Below are 27,886 nucleotides of genomic sequence, written 5' to 3'. Positions count from 1 at the left end.
GTGACAGTGGTGACATCACAGCCTGTTGGACCTGTTCTCCTCTGGAATTAGAAACATTTTACTTTCCACAGACGGCAAACCAGCTCCCCGTACCTGTTTGTCTTCTTTCCAGGCTTTACCCAGATCACTTTACCTTTATACCAGCACCTGCTCCCTTCATTCTTACCACTAAATCTTCACCTGGTAGCGCTATATTTACAGTACAGCAATTTTAAAAGGTTATAATATGATACCTGCAACTTCGTCTTAACACATAAACATAGATTAATTTAGCAAAATAAAATACATAATTAAATAAAGTATATTAATAAAAGTCTGTACAAGTAGTACAAGTGGATATCTAAAAATAAAATAATATTTAAGTTTAAATAAGTAATAGAAACAAATTACTTCCTGTATGTGTAGTTATAAAAGTTACATAAATATATCACTAGATTTTTACATTTTCTTGTTGTGCTAGTTGTTTATAGCCTTCTATAGGATTTGTTTAGCTAAAGCCTTTTTCATTATTTCAATAAAACTTTATTTATAAAGGGTGGTTTATTCATAAAGTGTATTGCACTCTCCCCCTATTTAGCATTTACAGCTGGGATATAAGCAATAAATTATTGACTTATAAAACACTATAATTTTGATTTGATTTTAAATAATAAAAACATAATTACTAAAACCCCTATGAATAAATGGTGCACTGTGTATAATTAAAACAATACTTTGTAAAAAAATAAATAATTAAATTATAATAATTATAATACTAATTTAAATAACATTTTAAAGGATCCAATTTTTATGTTTAAAAGCCATTTTAAAAAATGATTTTACTATGTCAAATATATCATTTAATATTAAATATTCATCACAGTAATGTCGCTTGTTATGACAGCGCTGCTGACACCATCCTCTGACCGTTCAACAACATACTGCTGACTGATTTAGCTCATGGTATGTTTCTTTATTTGAGCAGGGACAGCGCACAAAGAACCTTATAGAAAACAAGGAGAGATGTATTGTACAAGGTTTTAGCAAATTGCTATTTTCCTGTCGTCGTCCCTGGGCAGGTAAGTAAAATAATAAAAAGACATTATAAGAGCACACAATACAAACTCCACCCCCCAAACACACCAGATTACACACAAAACTACTTTCAACAGAAGCGCGCTAACCCAAATAGATGTTACAGGTATTAGGTTTACAGTTTTGCATACTAATGCACTGCATACCACAAACACACACTGTACATGTTGTATGATAAAGCATCATAACACGTATGCATCACAACATTCAGACAGAGCAATCATTGAAGGATTCATAACAGATGTCTGTTTCACTAAATGTAATACACTCCTCCGTCATCTTAAGGTACACACATTTATTTGTTAACAGCTTGAACTCATAATGTGGAAGTGGAGTTTAAACAGACAACAGATGGCAATAGCTCAACTATAATGTAAATCTTCATAGGAGAAGTTATGAGTGTACAAATACACAAACATATTTATCATAATAACACTTTAGTTCAGCACGGGTTGGACTGTGGACTGAACGAATCGTTGCCTAACTACAGAAGGTTCAGTCTTCTTCTTCCACGAACTCATCAGCATATCATTTGAGAATCAGATTATCATCTGCCCACAATTATTTATAGGATGTCACCTGCTCAGCTGGAGGGAACAGCAAACACACATCTATCTTTTCTGATGAGTTTTTTTATTTGATTTGTTTAAGCGATTTTGTCCAATGTAAAACATGTTATCGTACATTTTCTGGCAACCAATCGAGTAAAAACATTTTCATAAATCGGCCGATGTTCTGCCCTTGATATGTTTCACATTGTTTACTTATCTGGTGGATGTCACTCAGGAATGAGAACACAAGACAGCAGTGTTTCTATCTTTTTAATCTACTTCCTCCTGTGTTTGTCACTCTGTTGATTGTGTTTCTTTCTCTGTGTCTTCCCCATTCACTCTTTCATCTCTGCATATTGTCCACTCTAATGTCCACACATACATCTTATTAATACATGTGTGGTTTTTAGCCACTCTGAAAAGCTCAAAGGGGCAAATTTAACTGTAAAATTTGACTTGTTACATATTAAGAAAATAAAATGTAGGTCTAATATTCGTTTACAGTGAGTATTTTATTGTAGGAACTTGTAGTATTTAGACCATTAAGCCAATTAAATGAGTCATGACTGCAAGATGTATTTATGTTTGTACAGCAACTCAGTTTTATTAAGAAATATAAGAAGATGCTAGGTTGATCCTGATTGGCCGGAAACCAGAGTGACATCACAGCTCATCTTTAGACGTTTTGTTAGTCGGTACGTCTTCTCCAGAGTCAACTTTCTCCTAAAACAGGGGAAAATAAAATCGGAGGGTGGTGAGTGGACTCGATTTGTATCTACGAGTAAAATATATGAAGTGTTATTAGTAAAAATACAAACCTTGCTATCATCGGCAACGTTGTCATCTTCTTTTTCCTTTACATCATCATCATCATCATCATCATCATCATCATCATCGTCGTCATCATCTTGCTCCTCCTCGGGCAAAACGCCTCCATTATCCAGGAACTTAGACAACGTCTCCAGATCTCTCTTTCCATCGTAAGTGACCGCCTGCAGGAGAAAAAAGCAGGAGGTTAGATAGAGAAAGAGAAACAATGACGGAGGGTGAAACAACAAAAATCTCCCGTCAAGAACTGTACAAATGATGAGTGTGTGTGTGTGTGTGTGTGTGTGTGTGTACCTCTTTGTTATCACCAGCTGGGTAATATTTGAGCGTTGGGAATCCAGAAACAGTAAGAGACTCCACCTCGTTGGCCGTGGAGTCCATCTTGGCTATGATGATGTCTTTATCGTCTGCATATTTTTCACCCAGCTCATCCCAGATGGGAGCCAGTTCCTTACAGTGTGCACACCATGGAGCATCTACACACACACACACACATACAAGAGTCAATCTGATATCTGATTTTATATCAGCGGGTTTCCTGAAGTGTACGCTGCAAAAGAGTGCTTATCTCGAAGTTCTCAACAAAATGGTAATTGCGGGAGCACACTTCCCAGATATCCAGACAGTGTTGCATGTGTGACGTCCACGGTTGGCTCCGGTTGTAACTCTTGATTTTCCTCGCTGACGGTCGCTTTCCTTTTCAGACTGTTTGCTTCATCTGAGCGTCGAGTTTGTTTCTTTTTCTTTGGATTTTCACTTATTTTTGAAGTTGTATCTGTGGTCATCGATCTGTTCTTTGTTTGTTCAGCCATAGTAGATTACTGTTTACTCGCAACACTTGCAGAGGCCGGAAAAGCATCCGCTTAGCTCCGCCTACCCTCTCTGGCAGACCAACCACTGCTGGCTGATGGAAAACGCGTCACTAACTGGGCGCCGCTTGTTATTGTTTCTGAGAAAGTCGCCGCAGACACCCAGTCTGCAATACTGCAAATGCAAAGGCTTTCATCAGTGGGCCATAGGCTCAATCACCATTGTGTTACCTCATTCAGCGATAGATAGTGACTTAACAGACATTTATTTACATGAAAATCTTCAAGATTATCACTTTAAAATTAAATACTTTTTAACCTGAAAAAGTTTGACTAAATTACCTCAATCTTCCAGATATCTACCGCAGCATTAGGCCCTGATAGACTGTGATGCTATTAGAGCCAGTTTATTCTACTTAATGATTTAATAAGGGCCATCAAAGCGTTGGCACCATAAACTGTTTGTAAGAATTGAATATAGCCTCAGGGATGTGGACTACCTCTTTGAAGTCTGACGTTTGGCATGAGGCCCATTGCCATCTCGCTTTTTTTTGGAGCTGAAGAGATCATATTTGAACAGCAGGGTGGATATACACATCGTTACGTCTCCATCCTGGTTTTTATGTGCAGTCAAATTAAATGGTGGAGAAGCAAATTCAGTTGTCACCGTCACGTTGTCGTTTCTGATTGCTTGCAGACAGTGTTACATAAGAAGAGCCGGTTTGAGGACACGCTCAGGAGAGAGTGGCTGATGAATGAATAATTAATGAGCCTCGTCTCTGCAGGATCTTGGTTTGGTGTCGGTCTGTATCATTTGTTAGGCTAAATGAACTGAAACTAATTCCCACTGCATGGTGACAACACATTAAGTGAGCGGGCGGGGCAGATGATGGTAGCTGGTTGAGCTCAGTGGAGTTCAGGTAAGGACTGCAACTTTTCTAACTGTTGTTAATCAAAGGCATCCTGTTTTGGCCTGTTAGTGTGAGTACTACCTGTACTGTGATAGAGCTCATTATGGAGCAAAGAGGGAGGGATTACAGAAGAGGACAGTCATTCAAATTCTTACTTAAGTAGCAGGAGTCAAGGGTGAAGATTTGGGTAGAGGCAGTGAGGATGTGTCTCTATCAATATGTAGCTACCACTGAATTGTCCCTAGCATTATTGAAGTATAATACGCGTCAGCCTGCGGAGGACTTGTCACTATAAAAAGAGACTCCAGGCTCAGTGTGGTCCAGAAACTTTTGTGTCTGGGGTTCAGACACAAAAGGCCTCCGTGTCTACGAATCAAGTCATCATAAAAGTTACTTTGAATTGCAGTTGCTTTGTTTTAAAACAAAACATAAAATGAACCCCAAAAGGCCTTTTACGACTCTTAGGGAAGGTTTATGTGTTAGAACTACGACGATGGAAAGCATTCATTAAATTCAGTCTAATCCTGGATCCCATCGGGTGTAGTCTGACGATGATATAGCCTCTGGGGACAACAGTGAACACACCGGGCGTGTAGCCAGCAGTTAGACAACTTCCAGTCAAGGGTTCCTTTTCCGTGTGCTGCATTGTTTACAGAAAAATAACCTGTTTTCCTTGTGATTTACTTTAATTAACACGTCTTACCTTTGCTGAAATTTCAGCATCATGATGCAGATTAGTAAAAATGAAGCTTTGTCAGGTCTGTCCTCAAGAGGAGAAGAAAACTACTTTTTAAAATGCTCGTTTGTTGAACGGAGGTCGGATCGATCATTTCTGATGCATTCCAGGAAGTCGGGAAATCTGAGCACTGAACAGCTTTTGTGACACCGCGTCAAGGGAAGTTATCTCAAGTTGAATTTTAGAACAGGTCGTTAGCTGTTAGCATGCAGACGTCTGTTTATAGAGATCAATAAGAAGCTATCAGGTATCAGATCATCAGATAGCCGCTGCTGGGAGCCGGGATGTCATTATAGAGCATTACGTTCTGCCTGCTTTTGCTCTCCACACGGACTGTTTTTCCTGCATACGCTGCAGCCTGCTGATACGTGATTGGTCAATAGTACTCGGACTACAAACGGAAACCAGAACACTTGCCATCCCTAAAATCCACGTCCCTGCCTACAGATTCTACATTTCTGTGTAGAAATATCTGTAAATAGAGATTAAAGTCAGTCTGACTACAGCAGTAATAAACATTTTTTTTAACTAATAAATCCACTTTGTGTTTTCCTTCACATAAATGAAGGAATATACCGTAGATTGGTGCACAAATATTTATCAGAATCCAGGAAATAAGAAGTAAGTTCCTGGAAGAGGACCCACAAATCCCCGCGAACACGTTAGAAACTAAACCCACCCCCTTGTCAGGCGCGAATGAATTTATTCACTGAAATATATTTTTTGAAAAACAGGAAACTCGGAATTGATTAAGGGGGAGTTGATTTAACTTCCCTCTTAAAGTTTTTACAGTGCAGACTCAGACTTACAGAACTCAACAAAGACGTTTTTGGTCGGGTCCAGAGCAACAGACTCAAAGTTTTTCCCCACCAGGATGGTGACTGGTCCTTTGTCCCAGTCCTCTGGGATTTCCTCTGACTGATAGTAAGGCTGTGCCATAAAACAAAGACAAGTTACTGGGGTTAATTCTGGTGTTTGACTGTATATGAAACATGTGCATGTGTGTGTATGTGTTACCTTAGCGGTGCCATCCACAACCTCCTGACAGAACTTGCTCAGTGACTCTGGTGTCAGATCCCCTGATTCGAGGTTAAACTTCTTCTCTGTGTCCATGTTGATGAGGCGAACGGTGGGGATCTCTTCTTCTGACACGCCAAAGTATTTCAGCACGTGAGAGACAGACTCTGCCACGTCAATAGAAATGAACAGCATCTACATACACACACACACACACACACACACACACACACCCACATGAGGCATGAACAACAAAGAAAACAATTGTTAATTAAGTTTAAAGACCCCCTCCAGTGTAAATCCAGTGTTTAACCATGTAAACATCTCCATGTGGTGTTCTTCATGAGCTACAAGACATATCAGGGACAACATCAGCAGTCATCTCCATGGCTGGGCCTGTCTGCTTTTAAACTGCAGTGTACCAAGGACAGGCTGAACAACATGTTTTCAGATTGGCAGGTTTTATACGTCACAAACCTAAGGAGCCAATCCTGTTAATGGACGGGGTGACGCTATGCATATCATTATGTGTAACCTATGGCAACCACTTCGGCAATGCGCGAGCCAGCTGTAACCGTCATCGTAACTTTTCCAAACTTACTACTGACTACTAATGTTAACTTTACTACTATTAATAACTACATTTCAAGCTAGCTTAGTTTCAACAAGTTGCCACTAAACGATGGCAGAGACGTGTTTCGTTTTTGTGGTGGAGGGGCCGGCTGGACATTTGCATAGTGGGCGGAGCCAATGCAGATTCAGGAATTTTTAATGAGGGAGAAGGAGGAGATGCCTTGGGAGGATTTTTACAAGGTAATTAAATGGATTTTGCAAAACAAGAAAAAAACACATCAGACACAATTTATCATTTCAAGCAGAACATTTTATGTCTTAAAACATGACTGGAGCAGCTCTTTAACGTCCTTTTGTCACTGAGTTTATTTTAAAGACAGACAGACAGACACACACACACACCTTACCTTGCCCTTGAACTCTTTGGCCACAACCTTGGTTTCGTCCAGCAGATCATGGTGACTCTTCACAGTGGAGTTAATGAACAGCAGAAAGTGCATGTGGATGCTATGGCCGAAGATACTATCTGCAGTCTGAAAACACAAACACATACGTATTGTTGTCATATTGTCACTTGAATATAATAGTACATTTAAATTTCATTTTGTAGTAGTGTGTGTGTTACCCCGTGGTTGAATGGGATGATGAGCCGCAGGCTGTTTTGACTGATGAAGCTGATCAGTTTCTTTGGGTCCAGTTCCTCCTCTTCCGTCCACTCAAAGTCTGCTCTGTTGTCGTCAAACTGGCAAACACACAAACGTTTGTTTTAACTTCTAGACTGAATATTTATTTCCTGATCCTTGGAATTTCACTGAAAACAGATACAAACAGTTGCTTGTCATGTTTGATTGTTTTTTTTCTTATACCTTCCCCTTCAATATTTTTGGTTGGACTAAACAAGAAACCCTCAGTCCTGGAAAAAACGTGTTTTACTTCAGTCACAAACAACATAAACATTAAACTCTTATCAAATTATTGACAAAACAAAAGTTTGACTTTGAATGAACTTGAACCATGTACTGATTATGAGACAATAATCAACTCTGCATACATGGAAAGTAACGCCCGCCCATCCTACAATGGATCCAGACACCCTGACTGAAACGAACACAAACAATGGCCACATGGTTTGAAGTTCACGTCTCTCTGTGTTGTGTTTTTGCCGTCGTTTATTTGATTTTCAAACAAGGAAATCTTAACATATGTTTTAAATTGAGGCTCTTTGGGCACATTCAGTATTCCTTCTATGCAACACGTAAGTCTTGATGCATCAAACTAAAACATTAGACACTGTACAACGTATGTATAAAGTGGTCCTGACTACTTTTATTGGCTTTTTCTCCTTTTTTCTGATATCTTATTGACAAAGTGGATCAACCTAAATAATATCTAACAGTTTCATCCACAACAAAATGTATTATCACAGTAGTTCAAGGCCTTTATTGTTTCATTTTCCTTCTGATTCAAATTATGGAAAGATTTACCCCAAACCTAAGACGGTCCTTTAACCCTAACTCTAAATCTAAAGTTATAAAACCCTTTTAAATAAGTCTTTTCTACCCTTGTGAGAAAAATGTGTCCTCAAAAAGGAACATACTGTATGGATCTTCTCCTGACGCTAGATGGCAGCAGAACTAACATCTTCACAGCCTCTCGTATCAGGGCACTGCCTTTTTATTAAAACATCACTCTCTGCCTTTTATTAAGCAACACAACTTGTTCATACCTTCTTAAAGAGGACCACTGAGTTGGCTTTTACTCCATACTTCTCGAAAACCTCAGGACTCGCTGAGATAGCAAACTCTGTGTCAGTAACATCCAGAGTAACTTCCTTGAACAACTTGGCCGCCTCACTTTCCAGATCCTAGAAGACATAGAAATACATATTAAAATATGGAATATATTTGATTTTATTATCTATTAAATAAGACAAAAAAAATAGATAAACCTACATCAAAGAATCCTACGACAGTGATGTTATGGGAATCGATGAATTTCGCTGCAGATTCAACAGAGTCGAGCTCTGGAGCACCGGGACCTGAACGACGCTTCATCCACTGGATTATGTCCAGTGCTGTCCTCTTACCTGGAAAACACACAACCACAAGCAAATTAAGTCACTTCAATTCATGTCAGAGTTATTTCAGATGCTTTAACTTAATAAGATTTAGGATAAAAAATATAGGTGACAGTGTAGCACACACATTGTCCTCACACCAGGCTCAGAAATAGCTGTTAATAGCCTGATCTGGATTATCGTTAAGACGCTATACTGTAGGTACTGTAAAACACCATAAAATTTCTGTGAGTTAGCTGAGAAGATCAAATTCTGTGACTTAAGAATGAAGCTAGAAAAAACCGACAGCTTAGCTTGGCATATAGCCTGGAAAAGGTGAAAACTGTTAGCCTTGCTCCCTCATGAATTCAAAAATAGCCTACAAGTCTTACCTTTGACTACTTCAGTAATAATAAGACATTTGGGAAGTTTACTTTAGTGCTCTCTAGCTAAGCGTTAGATGACAATATAGATACCAGGTGAAGCTACATTAAGCGGTTAGCTCCAGGCTATATGCTAAGCTAGGCTAACTGGCTGTTTTGTCAGTGAGCTTAGTGAAAACTGTTAGCTTTGCTCCTTCATAAGTCAAAAAATAGCCTTTAAGTCTTATATAACTACTTTAGTTACATTAAGACATTAGGGTACACTTAGGCAGCTAGCTTAGGTTAGCATAAAGACTGGTAATTATAAAACACTAAGCATGCTTCTCTACAATATTCAGTTAATAAATGAAGGAAAACTTTTGTGACTACATTACTTCCTATTCTTGCTGAGAGTTAAATGAGAAAATTGATACCACTCTTATGCCTGTACAGTAGATGTAAAGCTACAGCATGTAGCCAGTTAGCATGAACTAGCATAAATAGGGTAGAGAGGTAGAAACAGCTAGCAAAGCCTGATTCATTTAACTTTTGAAAGCAACTGTTTTTTTTTTTAATGATTTTTTGCCTTTTGTCTTTATTTATAGGACAGCTGAAACGAGACAGGAAATGTGGGGAGCAGAGAGAGAGGGATGACATGCACCAAATGATCGGCAGACCGGGAGCCGTATGCGATCGGTGCGACAGGGCTGTAGCTTCTGTATATGGGGCGCCTGCTCTACCAACTGAACTAAAATAGCTAATTTTTCAACATTTTTTAAATTAGATGATAAGATTGGTACCTATTAATATCTCTAAATAACACATAATATTGTGTGTGTTTACGCCATATAATAACTCAGTAGGGGGTTAGGTATTTTACTATTTCTCTGGTAATTGTTAAGTTTCCTTAGAAGTTAAAACACATCATCTGCACTATGACAGTAAATTTTATTTTATTTTACTAATGTCGCTAATTTATTATTAAACTTTTTAACTTTGGTCATAGCCTGGGTAGCAGCTTCCTTAAGCCCAGTCTTTCCATTAAGCTAAGCTAAGCTAAGCTAGGCTAAGAGTGGTTATTTCTCATCTAACTCTTGTATTTTTCTAATAAGTAAAAAATAAAGTAAGCCTGATACTGTAAGAAAACATGACATTAACCAGGATATAACCAGGATATAATACAATAAAGTGGATTGTGCTTGTGAAAAATAAAAGGCACATAAAAGGCCAATTAAATATCTAAAGCTGGGAGACAGGTTTAGGGGTAAACAGGTAAAGTAAATACACACACACACACACCTCACAGGACACACTCAGAGGTGGCTGTTCAGGTAACAGTCAGACTTAGTGATGATGATGGAAAATGTGATTGTGAATTTCAAATGCCAAACAGCAAATAATTAATCTCCCTTTATGTGTGTGTGTTTACCCTTGAATTGGACAGGCCGCTTGCGATCTCCTTTGACAAACAGTTTCAGAATGGGGAAGCCATCAATGTCAAACTCCTCGGCCAGCTCCTTCTCCTCCACGGCGTCCACTTTGGCCAAACGCATGGCTGGTGTCTCCGTCTTCAGGTTCTTTGCGGCCGAGGCATACATCGGCTCCAGCTTTTTGCAGTGGCCACACCAGGGAGCATCTAAACACACAAGCAGATAACCTCTTTACACAGCATGTGACTGAGTTTAAATGTGTTTTCCATGAAGAAGATGAACATGCAGCCTCTCCACAGGCCTCTGCTCTGTCCATTTTTCTGTTGCTATCAGCAGCTCATGCCGATACACATGGAAATAAGCTGCTGATAGCAACAGTGGCAGTTGGACTCAGCCGTCCTTTATCCCCTTTTTGTTTCCTTGTCATGACCTCCCCTCTCGCAGTGTTGAGCTCCTCTGTGGGAGAGTTGAACCAAGGAAACATCTGGACAGGAGAGGCCACGTGTGCACACATTTGTATAAGAACGTCTCATGGGGGCTAGAGCAGAAAGCAGTGGTAGAAACCTGCAACATTTATATGGTTAATTTCAACTCAAGTTAGGCGTAGTTAGCTTAAGTAAGTTGTTATTGCCTCAAAATAGTTCTAAGAGTTCCAATGTCACCAAGGGCACCAAATGGTGTATTTATCAAAAACAAGACACACTCTACAGGTTTCAGAGTATATTATTCTTAAATACTTACAGAATTCAACCAGTAAATAATCGTTTTCGCTGAGGGCTCTTTCAAAGTTTTTGATGTGGAGAACCATCACATCTTTCTCCTCCTCTATCTCTGTTGTTTTCTCCTTCTTTGGTGGCTCTTCCTCCTCCTCCTCCTCCTCATCGTCATGGTCGTTGTCGTCGTCGTCATTGTTCTTGGAGTGTTCGTTGTTGCCGTGGTCGTCGGCGTCGTCGTCGTTCTTGGGGTGTTCATTGCTGTCGTGGTGGTTGTCGTTGTCGTTGCCGTCGTCGGTCTTAGAGTGGTCGTTGTTGCTGTGGTGGTGGTCGTCGTCGTTCTTGGGATGGTCGTTGTTGCCGCCGCTCTTTTTCTTGGGGCGCTCGTTGTTGCCGCCACTCTTTTTCTTGGGGTGCTCGTTGTTGCCGCCACTCTTTTTCTTGGGGTGCTCGTTGCTCTTTTTCTTGGGGTGCTCGTTGTTCTTTTTCTTGGGGTGGTCGTTGTTGCCCTCGTCCTTTTCCTCGGGGTGATCGTTGTTGGCCTCGTCCTTTTTCTCGGGGTGGTCGTTGTTGCCCTGGTCGTCGTTGTTGTCGTCTGTCTCTATAGAAGTATCTGTTTCTTTTTTTTCCGTTTCTTTATCAGGTTTGGCGCCATTGTCATCTGCCTGGGTGCAGGAGGCCCACAGCAGCAGGCCCAGCAGAGTTATGGATAAGAGCGCGCGTGTCCTCATGTTGGCTGCTCTGGTGCCTCCGCTCAGGTAACGTCAACCTACAGTCCATGTGTCACTGAAAGGTTTTACCTTTATGTGTCTAAGGAGGAGAGTGTGTCGAAATTCTACTGGTCTTCAAGCTCAACCAATCAGATGGTTCACCTTCAGGGGACCAACCAATCACATGATGCCCTGTAGATTCAGAATCGAGCAAACTGGCTGATCAACTCTCAACTTTTTTTATCTTTTACTACTTTCTTTTCTTTATTTCCTGACTATTTTCTTGATTGTCTTTGAGACATAATCCCCCACCAGATGGAAGCAGGTGCATGTGTACACTTTAATTTTTCCTTCCTCACAGTGCCGCTCCTTCGGCCTTATCTGACCCTCATTTCCATAAAAACAGCCACAGTTATGATGTTCGTGTCTACCTTTCTTTCACTTCTTCTCTTATATTTCCCTTCTCTGTTTACTCAGACAAACACTCTTCCCTGTCTCTCATCTCTCAACGCTACCATTTATTAGAAAAGATAATTGATCTTGCAAACATATTCAGAGCAGAGGGTTTTGTGATGATTATTTAATGTCAGTGACATTAAGAAATTGTCAGCAGGTTTATGAAGCGTGTTTGCCCAGGGATAGGTTAAAAATGGTAATTGTTTGAAGAGGGTCAGTTAACTTTAATAAGTAGTGTTGTGTGGATAATTTCACTTATATTGACTTGGACTCAAATGCTCGGCTTATTTGCTCGGATCAACAGAGCAGACAGGTTTAGTTAGTTGCTACTCCTTGTCTTTTTTTTCATTTCAATACCCATCTCTCCTCTCCTCTCCTCTCTACTGTTCCTTCTCTTAAAAAACCTTATATGACCTTATTTGAGGCTAACCTTTCTTGTTGTACCTGTAAGAACGCCCAACAGTGATGTCACTGTGTCCTTGAGTACATCTGTGTCACTGCAGCAACTTCAGAGGTTAGCAAACACAAGATTTTCAATGGGCCTCTTCAGGAATAATGCAAGAAAAAAAAAAAAAATTTTTAGAGACACAAACAAGAAAAAATATTCCCACCACATAAGATGCAAAATAAACAAAACACAGGCCCAGGTTTAGCTAAGTAGTTAAATCGGCGGCCCACATACAGAGGCTCCAGGCACCCTCGGCTCTTTGCCGCGTTATCCCCCATTCTATCTTCCACTGTTTCCAATACTATGAACTGTCCTTTCTATCAATAAAGGCATAAAAGGCCAATAAATTAAGATAAATTACTTAATTATAGAGTTTTTCTTGCACAACAGATTATGTTTCTAGAGACAGGGTCCTGGTTACACGAGATAATCCAAAGACCTTTGTGTCTGGAAAGACGGAAAGAAGTTGTAAATCAATTAATGTAATCTGCGTCTAAGTCTGGACTCACAAAGAGAACACCACTTGAGGTCATAAATGATACAGGTTTTTTTTTTTGTGTGATTTGGGTGAAATTACCTTTTAAAACAGGGTCACATAAATGGATGGCTGAAGGTAAACTGTGCAACATTTTTTATTAAACTTTTTGCAAATATTCATCAAATTAAACGTAAATTAACTGCTTTTAATGTTGCATCTGTGCGTTCTCTGTCAGTGTGTGCGTGAGCTCTGGGTTTGGATCCCAGTTTGCCAGCAGGTCACTGAAGTCCGGCTGAGTGCTGTCAAACGTGTGTGTGTGTGGGTTGTAGTGCACGTGTGCGTTAGCGTCCCCGTGTGTGCTGTCCTGTAAAGCTGTGTCACTGTTTGTTTGTGTGACGTCAGACGTGTTGCTGAAGCCGACCAGAGAGCAGCACGGCATCGGTTCGGTCCAGAAACTGAGCGGGAGATGCCGCTTGATCATCGGGCGTGTGCGGCCCTGACTCTGGCCCCTGTGGTTGAACAGTTCGGCCAGGGGCCCCAAACTCCCGTCTCCTTGATCATCAGCACAAGTCACAGAGCTGTTTTCCTGCTCTTCTGGACTTCCTGCTCGTGCGATTTTAAGCAGGTCGTCGTAGTAACGCAGACGCCCACTGGTTGTGACAGAAACTGAGTCGCTGTAGATGTCGCAGGCTTCTTGATCAGCAGAGCAGCGGCCGAAGTATCTCTGGACGTCCCTGCTGATGACATCTGCAAACCTCAGCAGCTGCTGGGTGACATCCAAAGTGCAGTGGGCGGGGCTTAAGAAAACTTCCTCTAAACATTCTTCCTCTTCCTCCTGAGCTTCTGATTCTTCATCCTCCTCGTCTTCGTCTACTTCTCTGTCTTCTACATCGTCCCTCCTCTCTGGCTTTTCCTCCAGCATTTCCTCTGCGTCGTCCTTGCAGGGGGAGTGCTGGAAAATCAGGGGGAAGTAGGCTGGAGTCGGGGCCTGGACGAGGAAATTTGTCATGATGCCTGCTGCCATTTTGGCCTTTCAACACTGGAGACAAAATTACAGAGGAGAAAACGTAAGAATCGAACATGAAAGCAGTTTCTAAAAAGGATAAAAACACTAAATAGTTTTAAAAAGTTACGTTTTATTACCTGGTGAAGTGCAACCAGCCTGCAGGTTCAGGTGAGTCTCTGTTAAATTCAGAGGAAATGTCTGTCCTGGGTCACTGATGGATGCACTTTCTCTACGTGTGTGTGCAAATGTAATACAGCACCGTCAGGATTGCCACTGTATATATACCTCTGCACGCGGCCGCAGACGTGTGTGTGTCCCGTCAGATGAAGCGGCTTGCAGAGCAAATATTTGCGTGCCGAATTGGTCAAACACACTTTGTTTACTTTATCACTGGGCAACCGGGGAGGGGGTCCGAGGCTAATGGATCCTCTGCTAGGGGACGATGGAGAGTCGTTACACACAAACGCACACATATCATTGCTTTTTTCCGTCCCTGTTATCAGGCTAGTTAAAGGATAAAAGAGCGTGAAATCAGATCACACGCTGTTTTGACTTTTAAAGGGGGAACACTCTGAACTGACAACAGACTAAGAAACAACATCACACGGCTCGCCTCCAAACCGCACGTACTATAATGTTTTTTTAACGGAGACAGGACATAAAGCTCACAACAGCAGACTATGTCAACCAACAACACTGCCAATCCTTGTCCTCAAGGAGAGGACGGCAGTATCAGAAATGCTGTTGGTTTAACCTGTGGCTGTTGGCTTCATAGAAACTCTGTTCCCACAAGGTAGATGTAAACTTGGTAGCATTTTACTTAAAACACCTTTGGTGTAGAAAAAGTCAAATTAATATAAAAGGCTTGTTTTACTTTCTTTTTTTGTCAGTGTAAACACATTTTTATAATCATATAATAAAAAAGGTGAAGATTTTTTACAAATAAATATAGAATTAAACAAATATAGATTATAAACTTGTCAAAAATAAATAAAAAATAGTTGATTCTATACTCTTTTCTTCTTCTTCAAAACTTACTACTGATCTTACTGATGTAGCTGTCTCAGAACAGGTTACCTTTGAAATGTTGGATACAAGCATTTTCTTAAGAAATTGTAATTTGTTGAGCAACTTTTACATAATGCCTTTATGATTTCTAATTTCACTAAAGCTGCAGAAATCTAAACTGTAACAGTCTGAAATATTTAAAAAACTAAACACCATGGTTACATCATTTCATCAAATTATTTTCAAGGTTTTGTGCGATTTGAAGTCTGGTTTAGTTTGTTCCAACTTTGTTCCAAACTAATTCCAACTAATAGTGTGTAACTGCAACATGTAACGCATCAGCGCTTTCGCATGAACGTTCATAACATCAAACATGAAAGCAATGATTTAATCATTTTAAGTGTCAATGATTAAATCCTGCGCTTCACCAAATTCTACCTATTTCAGACATCTGTAACGCTGTAATTATGTGCATGGGCTTCTGTTTATACATGCATGTAAAGCACTAATGTGTGTTTGTGTGATGGTGTTAGTGTGTGTGTGTGTGTGTGTGTTATCAGGACAGCCTGACTCCCCTGGCCTGCCTGTCATCAGTATCCAGGCTTCTGTGTTGATTTTAGGACTAAAGATCAATAGCGGCAATATGTTGGCTCTCAAGAGCCTGACAATGAATTACACGCGCTTTTAGGCACAGAAGCACATGGACAGACAGACAGACAGACACCATATATTTTTGACATGATTCTAGCTTGATTTAAGGTATGACCAAGAGGGGACCTCAAAAAGTAAGTCCTTGTTGGTGAATGTCTAACGACGCCAAAGTCCGCTGTTAGATAGGTACGCGAGTGCGTGCGCGCACACACACACACACACACACACACACACACACACACACACACACACACACACACACACACACACACGCAAGCTGTGTCCCAATCCAGGGGCTGCAGCCTTCCAAGGAGGTGGTCTACAGAGGATGTTCCATTCATAGCCTGCGTAGGCCATTAAAGCTGAACTGAAATGAGACGTTCTGGTCTAAGGAGGACTTCCTGTTTGTGTCACCAGCTGTTCCCGCCCTTATCCTTGCGTCACCAAACGACAGGTAGCTAGCGGGCTAACTAGCTAAAGTTAAAAGCAAAAACTTACATTTAAATGTTTTTTCCTCGGCTGTGTAAAAGTCCGTCATTTGAATTGGCACGCAATGCATCTTGGGATATGTTGCGACAAATGCGTCCTCTGTTTCTGAAGGAGCCTTATAATTGGGACAGCCTTCGACGCACTCCTGTGACGTAATCGGTCTTCAAACACGGCCTTTGAAGGACGCAGCCCCTGGATTGGGACACTTACAAACACAAAGACACCCAGGCTGAGTGAAATTCATCATATTGAGTTGCAGCAAAATCGTTACCAAAGCCATTTAATGTTTCATGTTTCAATGTCTGTTTCACAATGTTTTACAAAGCAACTTTTTAAAAAGATGAATCATTTTTTGTAGTTAAAAGTTTGTTAAAAGTTTAACAGGATTTGGAGACTTTCCAATGAATGTAAGAAATAAACACATTAAAAAATATTTGCAATAAGGAAATGTAGGAACAGCAGTTAGGCCCTTTGTACATATAAACAATTTCATATACAAATACATAAATATTGGATTTATTATTATCAGTTTGCTATGATATGATTGGTTATGCACAGTAAATACATACTTGCCATTTGTACCCTTTTTAGCTTTGTTGTCCTTATTTTAGCTGCAATTTTGCAAGAAGAACAGAGTTAAATTCCTTCTATGTGTACACATACCTAGCCAATAAAGCTGATTCTGATTTTAAAAAACTGCAACCAAAACACTAATTACAAGCCCACAGTGTCACTTCAATTGTTCCCATTAACAGGCTCAGGTCTTCTAATAGCTGTTCTCAAACTTTGCCAGAACCTGGGGATCTGGTTGTCGTCATCAGGCCACTCTAGGTACGTCCTGGAGTTCATGACTCTCCGCAGCTTACAGAACTTTTTGGGAATGGCATTTTTATCAATGGGCTCCAACAGAATCAGCACAACTGCGTCGTCGTTATGGTCAAACAGTCTGAAATGGGTGTAATCCAGCTCGTACTTGCACCATTCGCTCTTGACAAAATGCTGAGAGAGGACAAACAGAGTTCGGTGACTCCTCTCTATGGCGTCCATGATGTTGTCCAGGATCCAGCCTCCAGGTATAAAGTCTCTCTTGTGAAGGCAGAGCTGGAGACGAGGCTCGGCCTGCTCCAGCTCTGGGACCAGGTGTGCTTCCACCCAACCAGAGTCCATTTCACTGTAAGACACAAAGGCGTCATACTCGAGCTCTCCCTTCTTTAACTTTGGCTTCCTCTTAGCCCTCAGCCAGGTGCAGGTCATCTTCAGATACCACAAAACACTGAACTTGTGGCACAAACCTGCGATGAGCAGAATCACTGCGAGGATTAGTAAGCAGAGTAAAGAAAAAGCTAAAGCCGTGTGGCACTCAAACACTGACAACGTCACGTCCGCCACACTCTGTCCTCTCTCAGCGTCTGGCGATTCGCAGATGTACGACTTGAACTCATCTCCAATTCTGACTTGATGATTGATCACATCACTCGTCATGAACGCTACAAAGTGGCATGAGCAGACGTACGTGCTAGCGCCGGCTTCCAGACTCGAAAGGTTATCGTAATTATTCAGAATATTACTGCTGAACCCCTGCAAGTCGTTGTTTTTAACAGAGAGGAATGCAAGACCAGGGTACAAACCACCATTGGGCAAACTCCTGAGCTTATTGCCAGAGATGTATAGCTCCTTGAGAAAAGGAAGCTCGATGTTAAACACAGTCAAGTAATTGTTGGAAAGATCCAGGATGCCCAAACTTCCTGGCAAACAAGTGGTCACTTTTGTTAGACGAGTTGACGAAAGGTTTAAGTAATGTAGATTGGGCGGCCAGTAACAAGTCTCAGGCGTACTGTGTAACTTATTTTCACTCATGTCAATGTTTTGCAGCTTCTTCAGGTTGGTGAAGATCTTGCTGTTGATTGACTGCAAATGATTGCGGCTGACATTGAGGGTTTGCAGATTCCAAAGACCACCTTTGCCGTCGCACATCAACTTGCTAAGGGCCAGATCGGTTAAGTAGTTCTCACTCATATCCATGTACTCCAGGTGTGAGAAATGGCGAGAAGATACACAAGGAATGGCGTACAACTTGCAGTTCACCACAGACACCTTGCGCACCACGCTCAGCAGAGGTTCCAGGAAGAGGAGGGCTGGGAATCTGTAGAACTGAGGGATGTCGATGTTTATCAAGGCAACCTCCTCCAAGTGTTCCATGGTAAACCTATCTGGAACTTGCCAGTTTAATAAGAGGAATTTTGTATCCTTAAGCGTAAACATAGTTATATTGGAACCTGACAGCTGTTTAATGAATTCAATACCAGCATTGATGTTGATTTGAACATTTTTCAAAAGAATACTTTTAGTCCCACCATTTGAGACAACAGAAAATGGAGACATTTGAACGGGAGAAATGAACATAGTGTCAGTAATTGTCAGGGTTGTGTTTGGATGTACAACATCAGATAAAATAGCTTCAACAAGCGCTGGATTCATCCAAAATGGCCTATTCAAACTGAGTGTTACATGCTTTATGGGCCCCATCTGTTTCAAACTTTTTGGTGCATATCGTAGCAGATTTTGTCCATCGAAAATGACGTCTTCAAGATGACTGAGGCCGGAAAAGTCACTTATTCCGACATATCGAAAGTCAGGTCCTCCAAAATAAAGGCTCTTTAATCTCTTAAGCGGCTGGAACAGATAGCCTTGGCCCAACATTTTGTATCTGTTTCCCAAAAGGTTCAAATGCTGAAGAGAGGAAAGTTTCTCAAACCATCCTGCAGACAATGCATCCAGTCTGTTAAAGGACAAGTCCAGTTTCTCCAGATTAGTCAGCTGGACGAACGCTTCCTCCTGGATCCGTCTGATTTTGTTGTTATTCAGGATCAAAGACCGTAAACTGGCGAACGCATCAAAGTCGTTTTTCCTTATGGTCTTCAGTGTGTTGAATGACAGATTGAGTTCAGTGATGGCCTTTGAAGGGGCTGCAGGGACTTTGCTCAGGTTTTGTCTCGAGCAGTCACAGGATGTCTGTACACAGCTGTGACACTGGGGTCTGGAGAATGAGAGGCTTTGATACATGAGCAGGACAAACATGAGAAATTTCCCGTTTGTCATCTTGAGTCCCTATAAAACAGAAAAGCAGACATTAGGCCTTTTCTTGAGAAGCAATCTTATAATTAAAAGTGCAGCTGAAGGCTCTAGCCAATAAACTAACGAACATGATGATCAAACTACTCTTACATAATCAAAAGATTCACACAAGATAGCCCTGATTCAAAACTGACCCCTCGGTGGCAGACCTCTTTGCACACGTAATTGATGGGGCAACCAGACTGGAGGAGAGATTTTGGACGTAGCTAAAACTGGGGCCAGGTGGGGAGAATTATTAATGACTTAAGACTCTGAGTCATTCAGCTGTAGAAAGTTTGATCGCAGTCAGACAGGACATGATCTCTATGTACAGATTCTACATAGAAATGTGGACACACATGGATTTTAGGGATGGCAAGTGTTCTGGTTTCTGTTTGTACTATGCTTGTAGTCCGAGTAATATTGACCAATCAGGTCAGCAGGCTGCGGCGCATGCAGGAAAAACAGTCTGTGTGGAGAGCAAAAGCAGGCAGAACGTAATGCGTCATAATGACATCCCGGCTCCCATCAGCGTCTATCTGACGATGATTTCGCTTTTTATTAATCTCTATAAACAGACATCTGCAGCAAGTTCAGCCAACAATCTGTCATAGATCTAAAATTCAACTTGAGATAAATTCCCTTGACGCTGTGTCACAAAAGCCGTTCAGAGTTTAGATTTCCGAACTTCCTGGAATGCATCAGAAATGATCGATCCGACCTCTGTCAACAAACTTCTCATTTTAAAGTAGTTTTCTTCTCCTCTTGAGGACAGACCTGTCAAAGCTTCATTTTTACTTTTTACAAATCTGCATAATGATGTTGAAATTTAAGACCTGTTAATTAAACTCAATCACAACGATGCAGCACGCTGAAAAAGAAGTCTTGACTGGAAGTCGTTTATCACTTATCGCAGGCTACACGCCCGACATGTTCACCGGTGTCCCCGGAGGCTGTATCATCGTCGACTATAGCCGATGGGATCCGACATTGCTCAGGACATAATGTGAGAAATATCAGTGAAGCCAGGTTTTAACTGGGCATAGACCAGATCTGTGTCAGTGCTGTGTTGGGAACGCAGATTTAAATTTTTCAAAGATCCGATTGCCAGTCATAAAAGAAATCAGATCAGTGGACACAATTGTTTCTAAAATCTAAGAGAAAAATAGCAGCTTGGAGATGGATGTTACGTTCCCTGAAGGTGGTTAGGGGATGAGAGGAACAACAACAATAAATGTGTTACCGGGAAGAAAAAGTGAATCCGGGAATAGGGAAAGGTGAGAATTTAATTTTAATATTAATCAAAAAGGCAAAAGCTACAGAGGGATCAAGAGAGGGTTTCTTTAAAAGGGGATAAACCGTGGCATGTTTGAAATTGGAGGGGAAAACCCCAGACGACAGAGAGCCATTCACAAAAGTTATAATATCTGAACTGTCTGAAACACAGCTTTTGAAAACCAAGCAGGTATGCAATCTGAAAGGCAGGTGGATGAGTTAGAAAGTGCAACAGTGCTTTCTAGGTCTGCCAGAGATTTCACTGAAATGGTTTAGCGAAGAGGAAGGGCAGGATTGAAAATTAAAATAATGGCACAATTTTTTGCAGCATAGGTGTTTGGTCATACTGTTGAGTTATAAGAAAATAATCCATGCCGGGCAGGATTAAAATGATCTGTGACCATAATATAAATTCAAATAAATTGACAAATTAAAAAAGCAATTATTTGTTTATCTAATTCTTACTGGAACTTAATATTTATACTTTGTTAATTCTTTATTCAGACAAAAGATTTGTGAATGTTAAATTAAATTGCAAAATTTTTGTTTAAATTTTCCCATTTACATTCTTTTCAATACGCCATTAAAAGCACACTCCGTAAAGTATGACAGAGGACTGAAAATCAAGTAGTAAATAAGTTAACATACCTTAATGAGTCTTACAGGTGACATTTCTTGTCCGTCTTCAGCACAGTCGTAGCATGACAGAGAGATGTAGTAAATGATTCACGTCTGGATAACTTCTGCACTCTGCAAATTATTTCCCCATTATTTGTGTTTTATAACCATTAGGAAGTACACCGTTAAAAATAAAGATGAGAAGATGAGCTTCTCCATTCTCCGGAACAACAATTAGGTTGTTGGTTTATTTGCTTCATCAGTTCAGTGGAGCGCAGACTGAACCAAAAAACAGGAAGTTGTTTTCAGTGAGCAGCTGCAACAAAGAAATGCTTGTCCTCAGTCAGTCCGTGTTATTGAATATTACCGGTTTGAATCAGGGAGTTGTCTGTGTTTTGTTACTCAAATGTAAATGTGGGATCGAGTGTTTTTTGGAGCTTACCGCTCCTAATAAGAACCAACAAAGGAGATAAGGGATAAAGGAATTGGAAATATTCCACGTGAAATCACAAAGCAGAGCTGTTTCTGTCGACAAGTAGTTTAAAGGGCCAGTTCGCCGATTTTCAACCTCAGTCCCATCATGCCATTATGGGGAGCTAATGCCATTACGGCAGAGGAAAAATGCAATTTTGCCCTGTGCCTTTGGAGGACGATATCCGCTTCTCCAATAGGCCCTGGAAAACCTCCGCTAGACTACGTAAACTGCGTCATCTGGCGGAGGCCAGGGAGTTTACTAAACTACACTTCCTCAATCTAGGACGCCCACCTCCGATGTCATGTCTTGTTCAAAATCATCAGGTTTAAAATGTAGACTGCAGACACGAAGATTTTTTAGACAATCCACCGGTATATTCTTATCATATTTCAGATTCTGTACCGCTCTGAGCTACTGCCTGCAGCGAAATTGTAGTATTTCACTTCAGAGGGAGGGGCGCAATGCATGCTGGGCGTTGTAGGAATGTAGAATAGGCAAAACCATGAGCTGTTTGTACAACTTTCTCCACAGCTATGGCACCTAGAACACCAGCTGTGACTGACAGTGGCTTTTTCCAGGGGAGAATTGCTCCATCAGACTCATATTTAAAGATTATATGTAGTTTACGTTAAAGCTGGGACCAAAGCCTCTGCTTTGTTTTTGTTCAAACAACAGCTCAGCCAGCAAAGTTCCAATAATGTGTCTAAAGTTCCAATGTGTTTCAAGCTTTAAGAATGTGTTCTGTAGAAAAAAAACAGATAAATTACAATAAAATAAATCATCATTGAGATGGTCAGTGTAGCTAAGAAAGAAAAGAAAGACTGGTAGATGTACAGATAAAGGTAGATATAAGTTAAATACTATGTTATGTAATTAAAGAAAGAATTACTTCAAGTACAAAACCTTTTTTTTATTTTCTATGATCAAAACTGCAAAACATCTAGAAAAATATACAACAAATGCTTAACCTTTCACAACATTTAACATTTGAAAATGGGAACATAAAAGAAAAGGAATATTCACATTTCCCCCATTAATGATAAAAGAACATTCATTTTTATTTCCTTTCTTTTACATATCAATGTTTTATATGTTTGCAATTATTGTTAAGGTCTGCCGTTTTCCTTTTTTTTTTTAAACTTTAAACGTCTCCGCAGTAGCCGGAGTCGTTGGAGAGCTGTGAGTTGGAGCTGCGGTTGGAGGAAGAGTTCCATATGTCCAGGTTCATGTGCGGGCCGAACGGGTTGAAGTTGGAGTACTGGATTGGAGCGCACCTCCCCTCTGTCTCCCGGCTGAAGGGGGAATGAGGGGGGGTGATGGGGGACACGGGGGAGATCGGGGCTGATCGCTCGGGTTGGAAGTGGTGGCTCTGGTAGGGCTCGCTCTGGGGCGTCCAGATTGATCCAAACAGGCTGGACATGGGGGAGAGGCTGCGGGTCCCCGAGAAGTATGGCTGTGGAGGACAAGAGGGAGATGATGTGAGCTGTTTGACTATAACTGGATTGTGTGCTGCTTAGAGCTGAATAAAGAAGTTCACTCCTAGTATTGTATTTACATTGTATTTTTCTTATCTTACCTGCAACTGTGCTCTGCTACCACTTTCCTGTCTCCTCCCTGCAGTGATGACCTGGCTGCTTTTTCTCAGACATTTAATTTTGTCTCTCCCTTTTCCCTCCATCGCTCAAATACAGCGGGACAATTTTCTCCTCATCCTCAGAAAAATATCATCTCTTCTGTTGTTGTAGTGACCACTGGTCACCAACATTATGTAATGTCCCCTGTTCAGTTGGAGCCAAGCAGCTTTAATACATACCACATCTCCCAATGCCCAATCTCTTCTGTCTTACAGTCTACACTGTAACACTTTATCACTATACACCATACTTTATCTGGTATTTCTACATGTAAGAAAACATTTGGGGTACAAAAAAATTGGCAGGCATCCTTCATTTTTGGTGAAAAATTGTTAAGAAAGACTGTAGACGGTAGTTCAGTCAGACTTGGCTGTGGAACCAGATTGTAGCCGGTTCAAGTCCCGGTATGGACCAAGGGTGGAATTGGGGCTTGTAGAGGTACCAGCTCCTTTCCTGGGCACTGACAAGGTGTCCTTGAACAAGGCACCGTATCTTCCAACTGCTTGGGGCGCATGTTTATGTGCAACCCCGTCACTCTGACATCTCTCCATTAATGCATGTCTATACAGTCCTGCATGTGTGTATTTCGGGCCTGTTGTGTGTGTAGCCTGTTTGTCAGGGATTCATAAAGTATGTCTTCTTCCTCATGATGAAAGTAAATTCCTGGACAATGAAGGATTACAAAAGTTTGGAGCTTAAAATGCAATTTTAACAAAATATTTTTAACTTAAATTGAAGTCCATTTAAAGCTTCTGGGTCACTTCTTTCAGTGCATGAAACACACTGACATGTAACAATAGTATCTAAAAATAACAGCCTGCAAGTAGTTTGTCTGAGTATTTGAATAACAAGAGACGACTGCACGCAGCAGTGGATGTCTGTGCAAAAAGCAGCAGCAAACAAAAGAGAATTTATATTAATCTACTTTGATTAAGACTGAATGAGCAGAAATGAGGAACAAGAGTGTTCAGGTTTAATAGACTCAGACACGAGCCCTTTTTACACTACTGTCCCGCCACAGCACTGTATCAAAGCTCCGCCGTCATGTCACCTTTGTCATTTTACAATGGAGCAAGACACACCGATGTGAAGCCGCCCCAGTGTGCATTTTTACATTGTGTTCTGGTGATGTGGAAACAAAACGTGCACGAGGTGTTAACAAACAACGTGTGCTTAAAACACACACACACGGTGCTGTTCCGCCCTGTTGGCTCTGCAGTTTACACAGTCGCCGTTCCGCCTCTGTTACTACCTCCGATGCCGGCTCAGAGGCGGAACGACTTCGCCCCACCATTCCGCCTCTGTGCGTTTTACATAGAAGACGAAACCTAACAGAGGCGTAATGATACCGCTTTGAACTGGCTGTGTATAAGGGACTATCGAGAGGTGAAAGTGCAAGAGATGATGACTTCCACTACACTTTGCGTGTCTGTGTTTGTACTGCTGTTCGAAACACAAACACAGAAAAGCCTGTTTTACAGCAAATCTGCGCTAAGTTTGCATTGCAGGTGTTCAGGGAGCCTTTGACAGACACGAGCGAGGTCGTGGGTTAACAAGAAAATCTGCGATGAGGACAGGCAGAAAGCTGATTTTATCATTGACCCAGTTCAAGATTCTTTACTGCAGCTTTTGTAATACAACTTAAGTTCTGATGTGCTTACAGTGTAATCACAACAGTCAGTTGTGTCATCGGATGGAACTCCTCCTCATTTACCCGTTGAATCTTTTACAGTGTTTGTCCCCAGTATTACTTTTAGAGATTTAGTGTTTTAACCATCATTTTGCTTAAACCACCAGCTTTTTTTAAACCACATCCTGTATATCTATTTTAGTACAACTGTGCATCACATGAAACACGTTTGTACTCATAGTTTCAGTCTTAGTCTCTGCAACATTAGTCAAATGTAAAGAGGGACTTTCTGACTCGAGAATCTTAAACACACAGCTTTGAAGATGTTTAAGATTTTATATGTTTAAGATATGTAATTTTACTTAATTCTAGTAGGGTGCCAATAGTCAATGTATCAATAGAAATTTGATCAGCAAATATTTGACAAAAATAATCTTTTCATGTATTTAAGAACAAATGCTATTCAAAAATAGAAGAAAACACCGCTAACACGATTGAGATGCTGGAGCTAAAAGATTTCTATCAATCGGAAGGTAGGTGGTTCAATCCCCAGCTCCCTCAGTCTACATGTCAAAGTGTCCTTGGACAAGACACTGAACCCAAAATAGTTCCACCGGTGAGTGAATGTGAGTCTTCACTTTAAGTAGCAGCCTCTGCCATCAGTGTATGAATGTGTGGATGAATGTGACATGTAGTGTAAAAGCAACTTTGAGTGGTCGCAAGACTGAAAAAGCGCTATGTAAGTAAAGTCCATTAATGTGAAAAAGGAAAAACACTTTGTGGACGGACTGTACTTGAAGGTTACATGTGCTTGTAACCAGCAGATAAACAAGGAAAGCGAAATGTTGCTGTTTTCAGCCTTAAGAAAAGATCCTCATTTTTGACTGATGGCTGAATACACCAAAAACAATTGGCAATTTTCAATATGAAGGACTGCTAATGTACTCCCGGACAGTGTTGAATGAGCAGCCAGATCACCTGGCCCTGTGTAAACCAGTAGTGTGCCCATTCACCTTGCTGCCAACACAGGCTGCTGTTTCCCAGGTTGAGGGCGATTCCTGAGGCTGTTCCTCACTCCAGCTGGTCTGGCTGCAGTGTGCACTCTGGGCCTCCTGACTGGGAAAACCACTCGGAAATGTTCCATTACCTGCGAGATGATCAGAACAAAGAAAGCTTCAGGATTTGGTGTGGAGGCTTGTTCTGGTAACACTGATTTAATTTGACACTTTTTCCCCCCATCAAATTAAAATACAGCAGTCATGACTTTTTACCTATGTAGTTCCTTTCCTCACAGTAGGTGTAGGGACTGTTGCAATGGCTGTTGGCACTACTCCAGGTAAACCTGAAGGAAACAAGGAAGCATTTGATGAAACAGTTTCAACAGGGATAGATAAGACTCGACACTGACCTGCTGAAACACAGAGTCAAATTACTGCAGCAGTGGATGGTAATTATTCAAACTGTAAACCTGCATCAGTTACCGGGACAGTGTAAGCATTTAGATGAGTACATACACTGAGCACAACAACACAGCCATTTTTATTTGTTGGATTACCAAATATGGTAAATAATATTTATGTTAATTTTGTCACAAAAGAAGCAACATCATTTTCTCAAGTTTTCAGAAAATGACTCACTCTCCTCCCAAGTGCAAAACTATTCGATACAACGTGTTTCAAAAGAATGATCTGTTATTTTTAAGTTCTGTAGTACTGAAAGGTATCGGAGCTTTGAAAACAATAAGACATCTACGATCAGTTTTCAACCCAAATCTGCCGCAAAAACAAAGCTGTGTACAACGGAAAAATAAGACGGAATTTCAGATTGTTTTACAGCAGTTACGCTCTAAACCACAAACTAACACGCCTACACCTCCGTGCAACAGGAAGGTGTAGGAAGACAGGAAGCAGGAAGGTACAGCACTATATTTGTCCGCAGCTGAAGCCGCGCTTCTTCCCGCCAACTGTGTGTCTGAAGACAGTTCTCAGTCACAGGTCGGAAAATACTGATGTTTTATAAAGTCCTTTTGCCGTCTTGTAAAAGATGAACAAGTTACGTTAGGCTCCTGTTGCACACAGTAGAGCAGAGAGACAGCGCTGTCACCTGGTCTCTACGTTTTCATTAAGTACCGACCTGCGGACTGTTTGCTGTGAGCTGAACACCACTGCACAATCACTGACAACCAGAAATGTGAAAGTATAGAAAAGTATTTCTGATTCTGAATATGGGTCTAAACACTATCAAATAATAAACATTATTTTTGGAGATCCTACTCATTATGCCTTCCATTACTGTAAACAGCATGTCAAATGAGCTGGTATATGTTCAGTAACTTTTTCTGTACCCACACTGTGCACAAGAGTAGATTACCCGATTTTTTGCACTTAAGAGTTCTTTTATTGTTGCTGTGGTATTGAAACAGGCATCGAGTGTTGTTTATTTTACTAGGATCGTATCAAAGTTTTAAATTCTGGTTTTGTGACAACCCTACATCAGAATTGATTTAGAGTCATGTTTTTGACAAAGTCCAATATACACTCTCTGATTGTTTTATGTCAAACGTTCTTCATATGCTTGCTACCCAATTTTCACATTAGAGATCCTCATTTGATCCATTGTTAATATAGAAATATAGTTTTGGCAAACATGCAGTCAGACACCTACCCATTGTACGCCGCTGTTGTTGCTGGCTGAGGTATGTAGGGCAAAGCTTCGGTGGTGTTGTATCTGAACTCATTGGTGAGCGGGATGGATGGAGCAGACCACGTCTCTTCAGGCAAATACTGACCTGTCAGGTCTGGAGGAAACACAACAACTCTTCATTACAAATCAGA

General features: G+C 40.9%; 4 protein-coding genes across 5 annotated transcripts in view; all 4 read right to left on the bottom strand.

Annotated features, from left to right (window-relative positions):
- Positions 1-2,210: 2,210 nt before the first annotated feature.
- On the bottom strand, positions 2,211-11,791 carry pdia2 (protein disulfide isomerase family A, member 2). The gene is made up of 11 exons (XM_069665267.1): positions 11,089-11,791; positions 10,347-10,553; positions 8,452-8,585; positions 8,226-8,363; positions 7,125-7,241; positions 6,907-7,032; positions 5,927-6,121; positions 5,719-5,839; positions 2,748-2,929; positions 2,444-2,617; positions 2,211-2,348 (listed from the first exon to the last, which is right to left on the bottom strand). Exons 1-11 carry the CDS (start codon positions 11,789-11,791, stop codon positions 2,289-2,291), a joined length of 2,157 nt encoding a protein of 718 aa, XP_069521368.1. The 3' UTR covers positions 2,211-2,288.
- Positions 11,792-13,357: 1,566 nt separating this feature from the next.
- On the bottom strand, positions 13,358-14,176 carry LOC138594244 (protein PERCC1). The gene has a single exon (XM_069665269.1). It carries the CDS (start codon positions 14,174-14,176, stop codon positions 13,358-13,360), a length of 819 nt encoding a protein of 272 aa, XP_069521370.1.
- Positions 14,177-16,892: 2,716 nt separating this feature from the next.
- Positions 16,893-18,505, bottom strand: LOC138594241 (toll-like receptor 2). Its single transcript, XM_069665266.1, has 2 exons — positions 18,177-18,505; positions 16,893-18,047 (listed from the first exon to the last, which is right to left on the bottom strand). Exons 1-2 carry the CDS (start codon positions 18,503-18,505, stop codon positions 17,042-17,044), a joined length of 1,335 nt encoding a protein of 444 aa, XP_069521367.1. The 3' UTR covers positions 16,893-17,041.
- A 4,186-nt stretch (positions 18,506-22,691) lies between these two features.
- tmem131l (transmembrane 131 like) overlaps positions 22,692-27,886 on the bottom strand; it is a 32,632-nt gene continuing 27,437 nt past the window's right edge. For both annotated transcript variants that reach the window (XM_069665264.1, XM_069665265.1), the window contains exons 31-34: positions 27,717-27,849; positions 26,324-26,394; positions 26,066-26,199; positions 22,692-23,241 (exon numbers count right to left, since the gene is read on the bottom strand). In XM_069665264.1, coding sequence (XP_069521365.1) covers positions 22,930-23,241; positions 26,066-26,199; positions 26,324-26,394; positions 27,717-27,849 — 650 coding nt within the window. In that variant the 3' untranslated portion in view covers positions 22,692-22,929. The remainder of the gene's footprint in view (positions 23,242-26,065; positions 26,200-26,323; positions 26,395-27,716; positions 27,850-27,886) is intronic.

The sequence above is a fragment of the Semicossyphus pulcher genome, unplaced genomic scaffold (assembly GCF_022749685.1).
Source record: "Semicossyphus pulcher isolate SPU_LCO1_2020_fin unplaced genomic scaffold, fSemPul1.0.p SCAF_17, whole genome shotgun sequence".
In the NCBI taxonomy this organism is placed as follows: domain Eukaryota; kingdom Metazoa; phylum Chordata; class Actinopteri; order Labriformes; family Labridae; genus Semicossyphus; species Semicossyphus pulcher.
The sequence above is the reverse complement of the archived record's forward strand: the minus strand, read 5'-3'. Positions and strand labels throughout refer to the sequence as shown.

Bases quoted from the DNA above. Each gene is read 5' to 3' on its own strand.
- LOC138594241 (XM_069665266.1), bottom strand. From the start codon at position 18,505: ATGGAACACTTGGAGGAGGTTGCCTTGATAAACATCGACATCCCTCAG. The intron at 18,048-18,176 runs GCAAAACATTGA...TTTGCCAGGAAG, and splicing joins TTCACCAACCTGAAGAAGCT to TTTGGGCATCCTGGATCTTT.
- LOC138594244 (XM_069665269.1), bottom strand. From the start codon at position 14,176: ATGGCAGCAGGCATCATGACAAATTTCCTCGTCCAGGCCCCGACTCCA.
- pdia2 (XM_069665267.1), bottom strand. From the start codon at position 11,791: ATGAGGACACGCGCGCTCTTATCCATAACTCTGCTGGGCCTGCTGCTG. The intron at 2,618-2,747 runs GTACACACACAC...TTTCTCCTGCAG, and splicing joins CAGCTGGTGATAACAAAGAG to GCGGTCACTTACGATGGAAA. The intron at 2,349-2,443 runs GTTTGTATTTTT...CCCCTGTTTTAG, and splicing joins ACGTTGCCGATGATAGCAAG to GAGAAAGTTGACTCTGGAGA.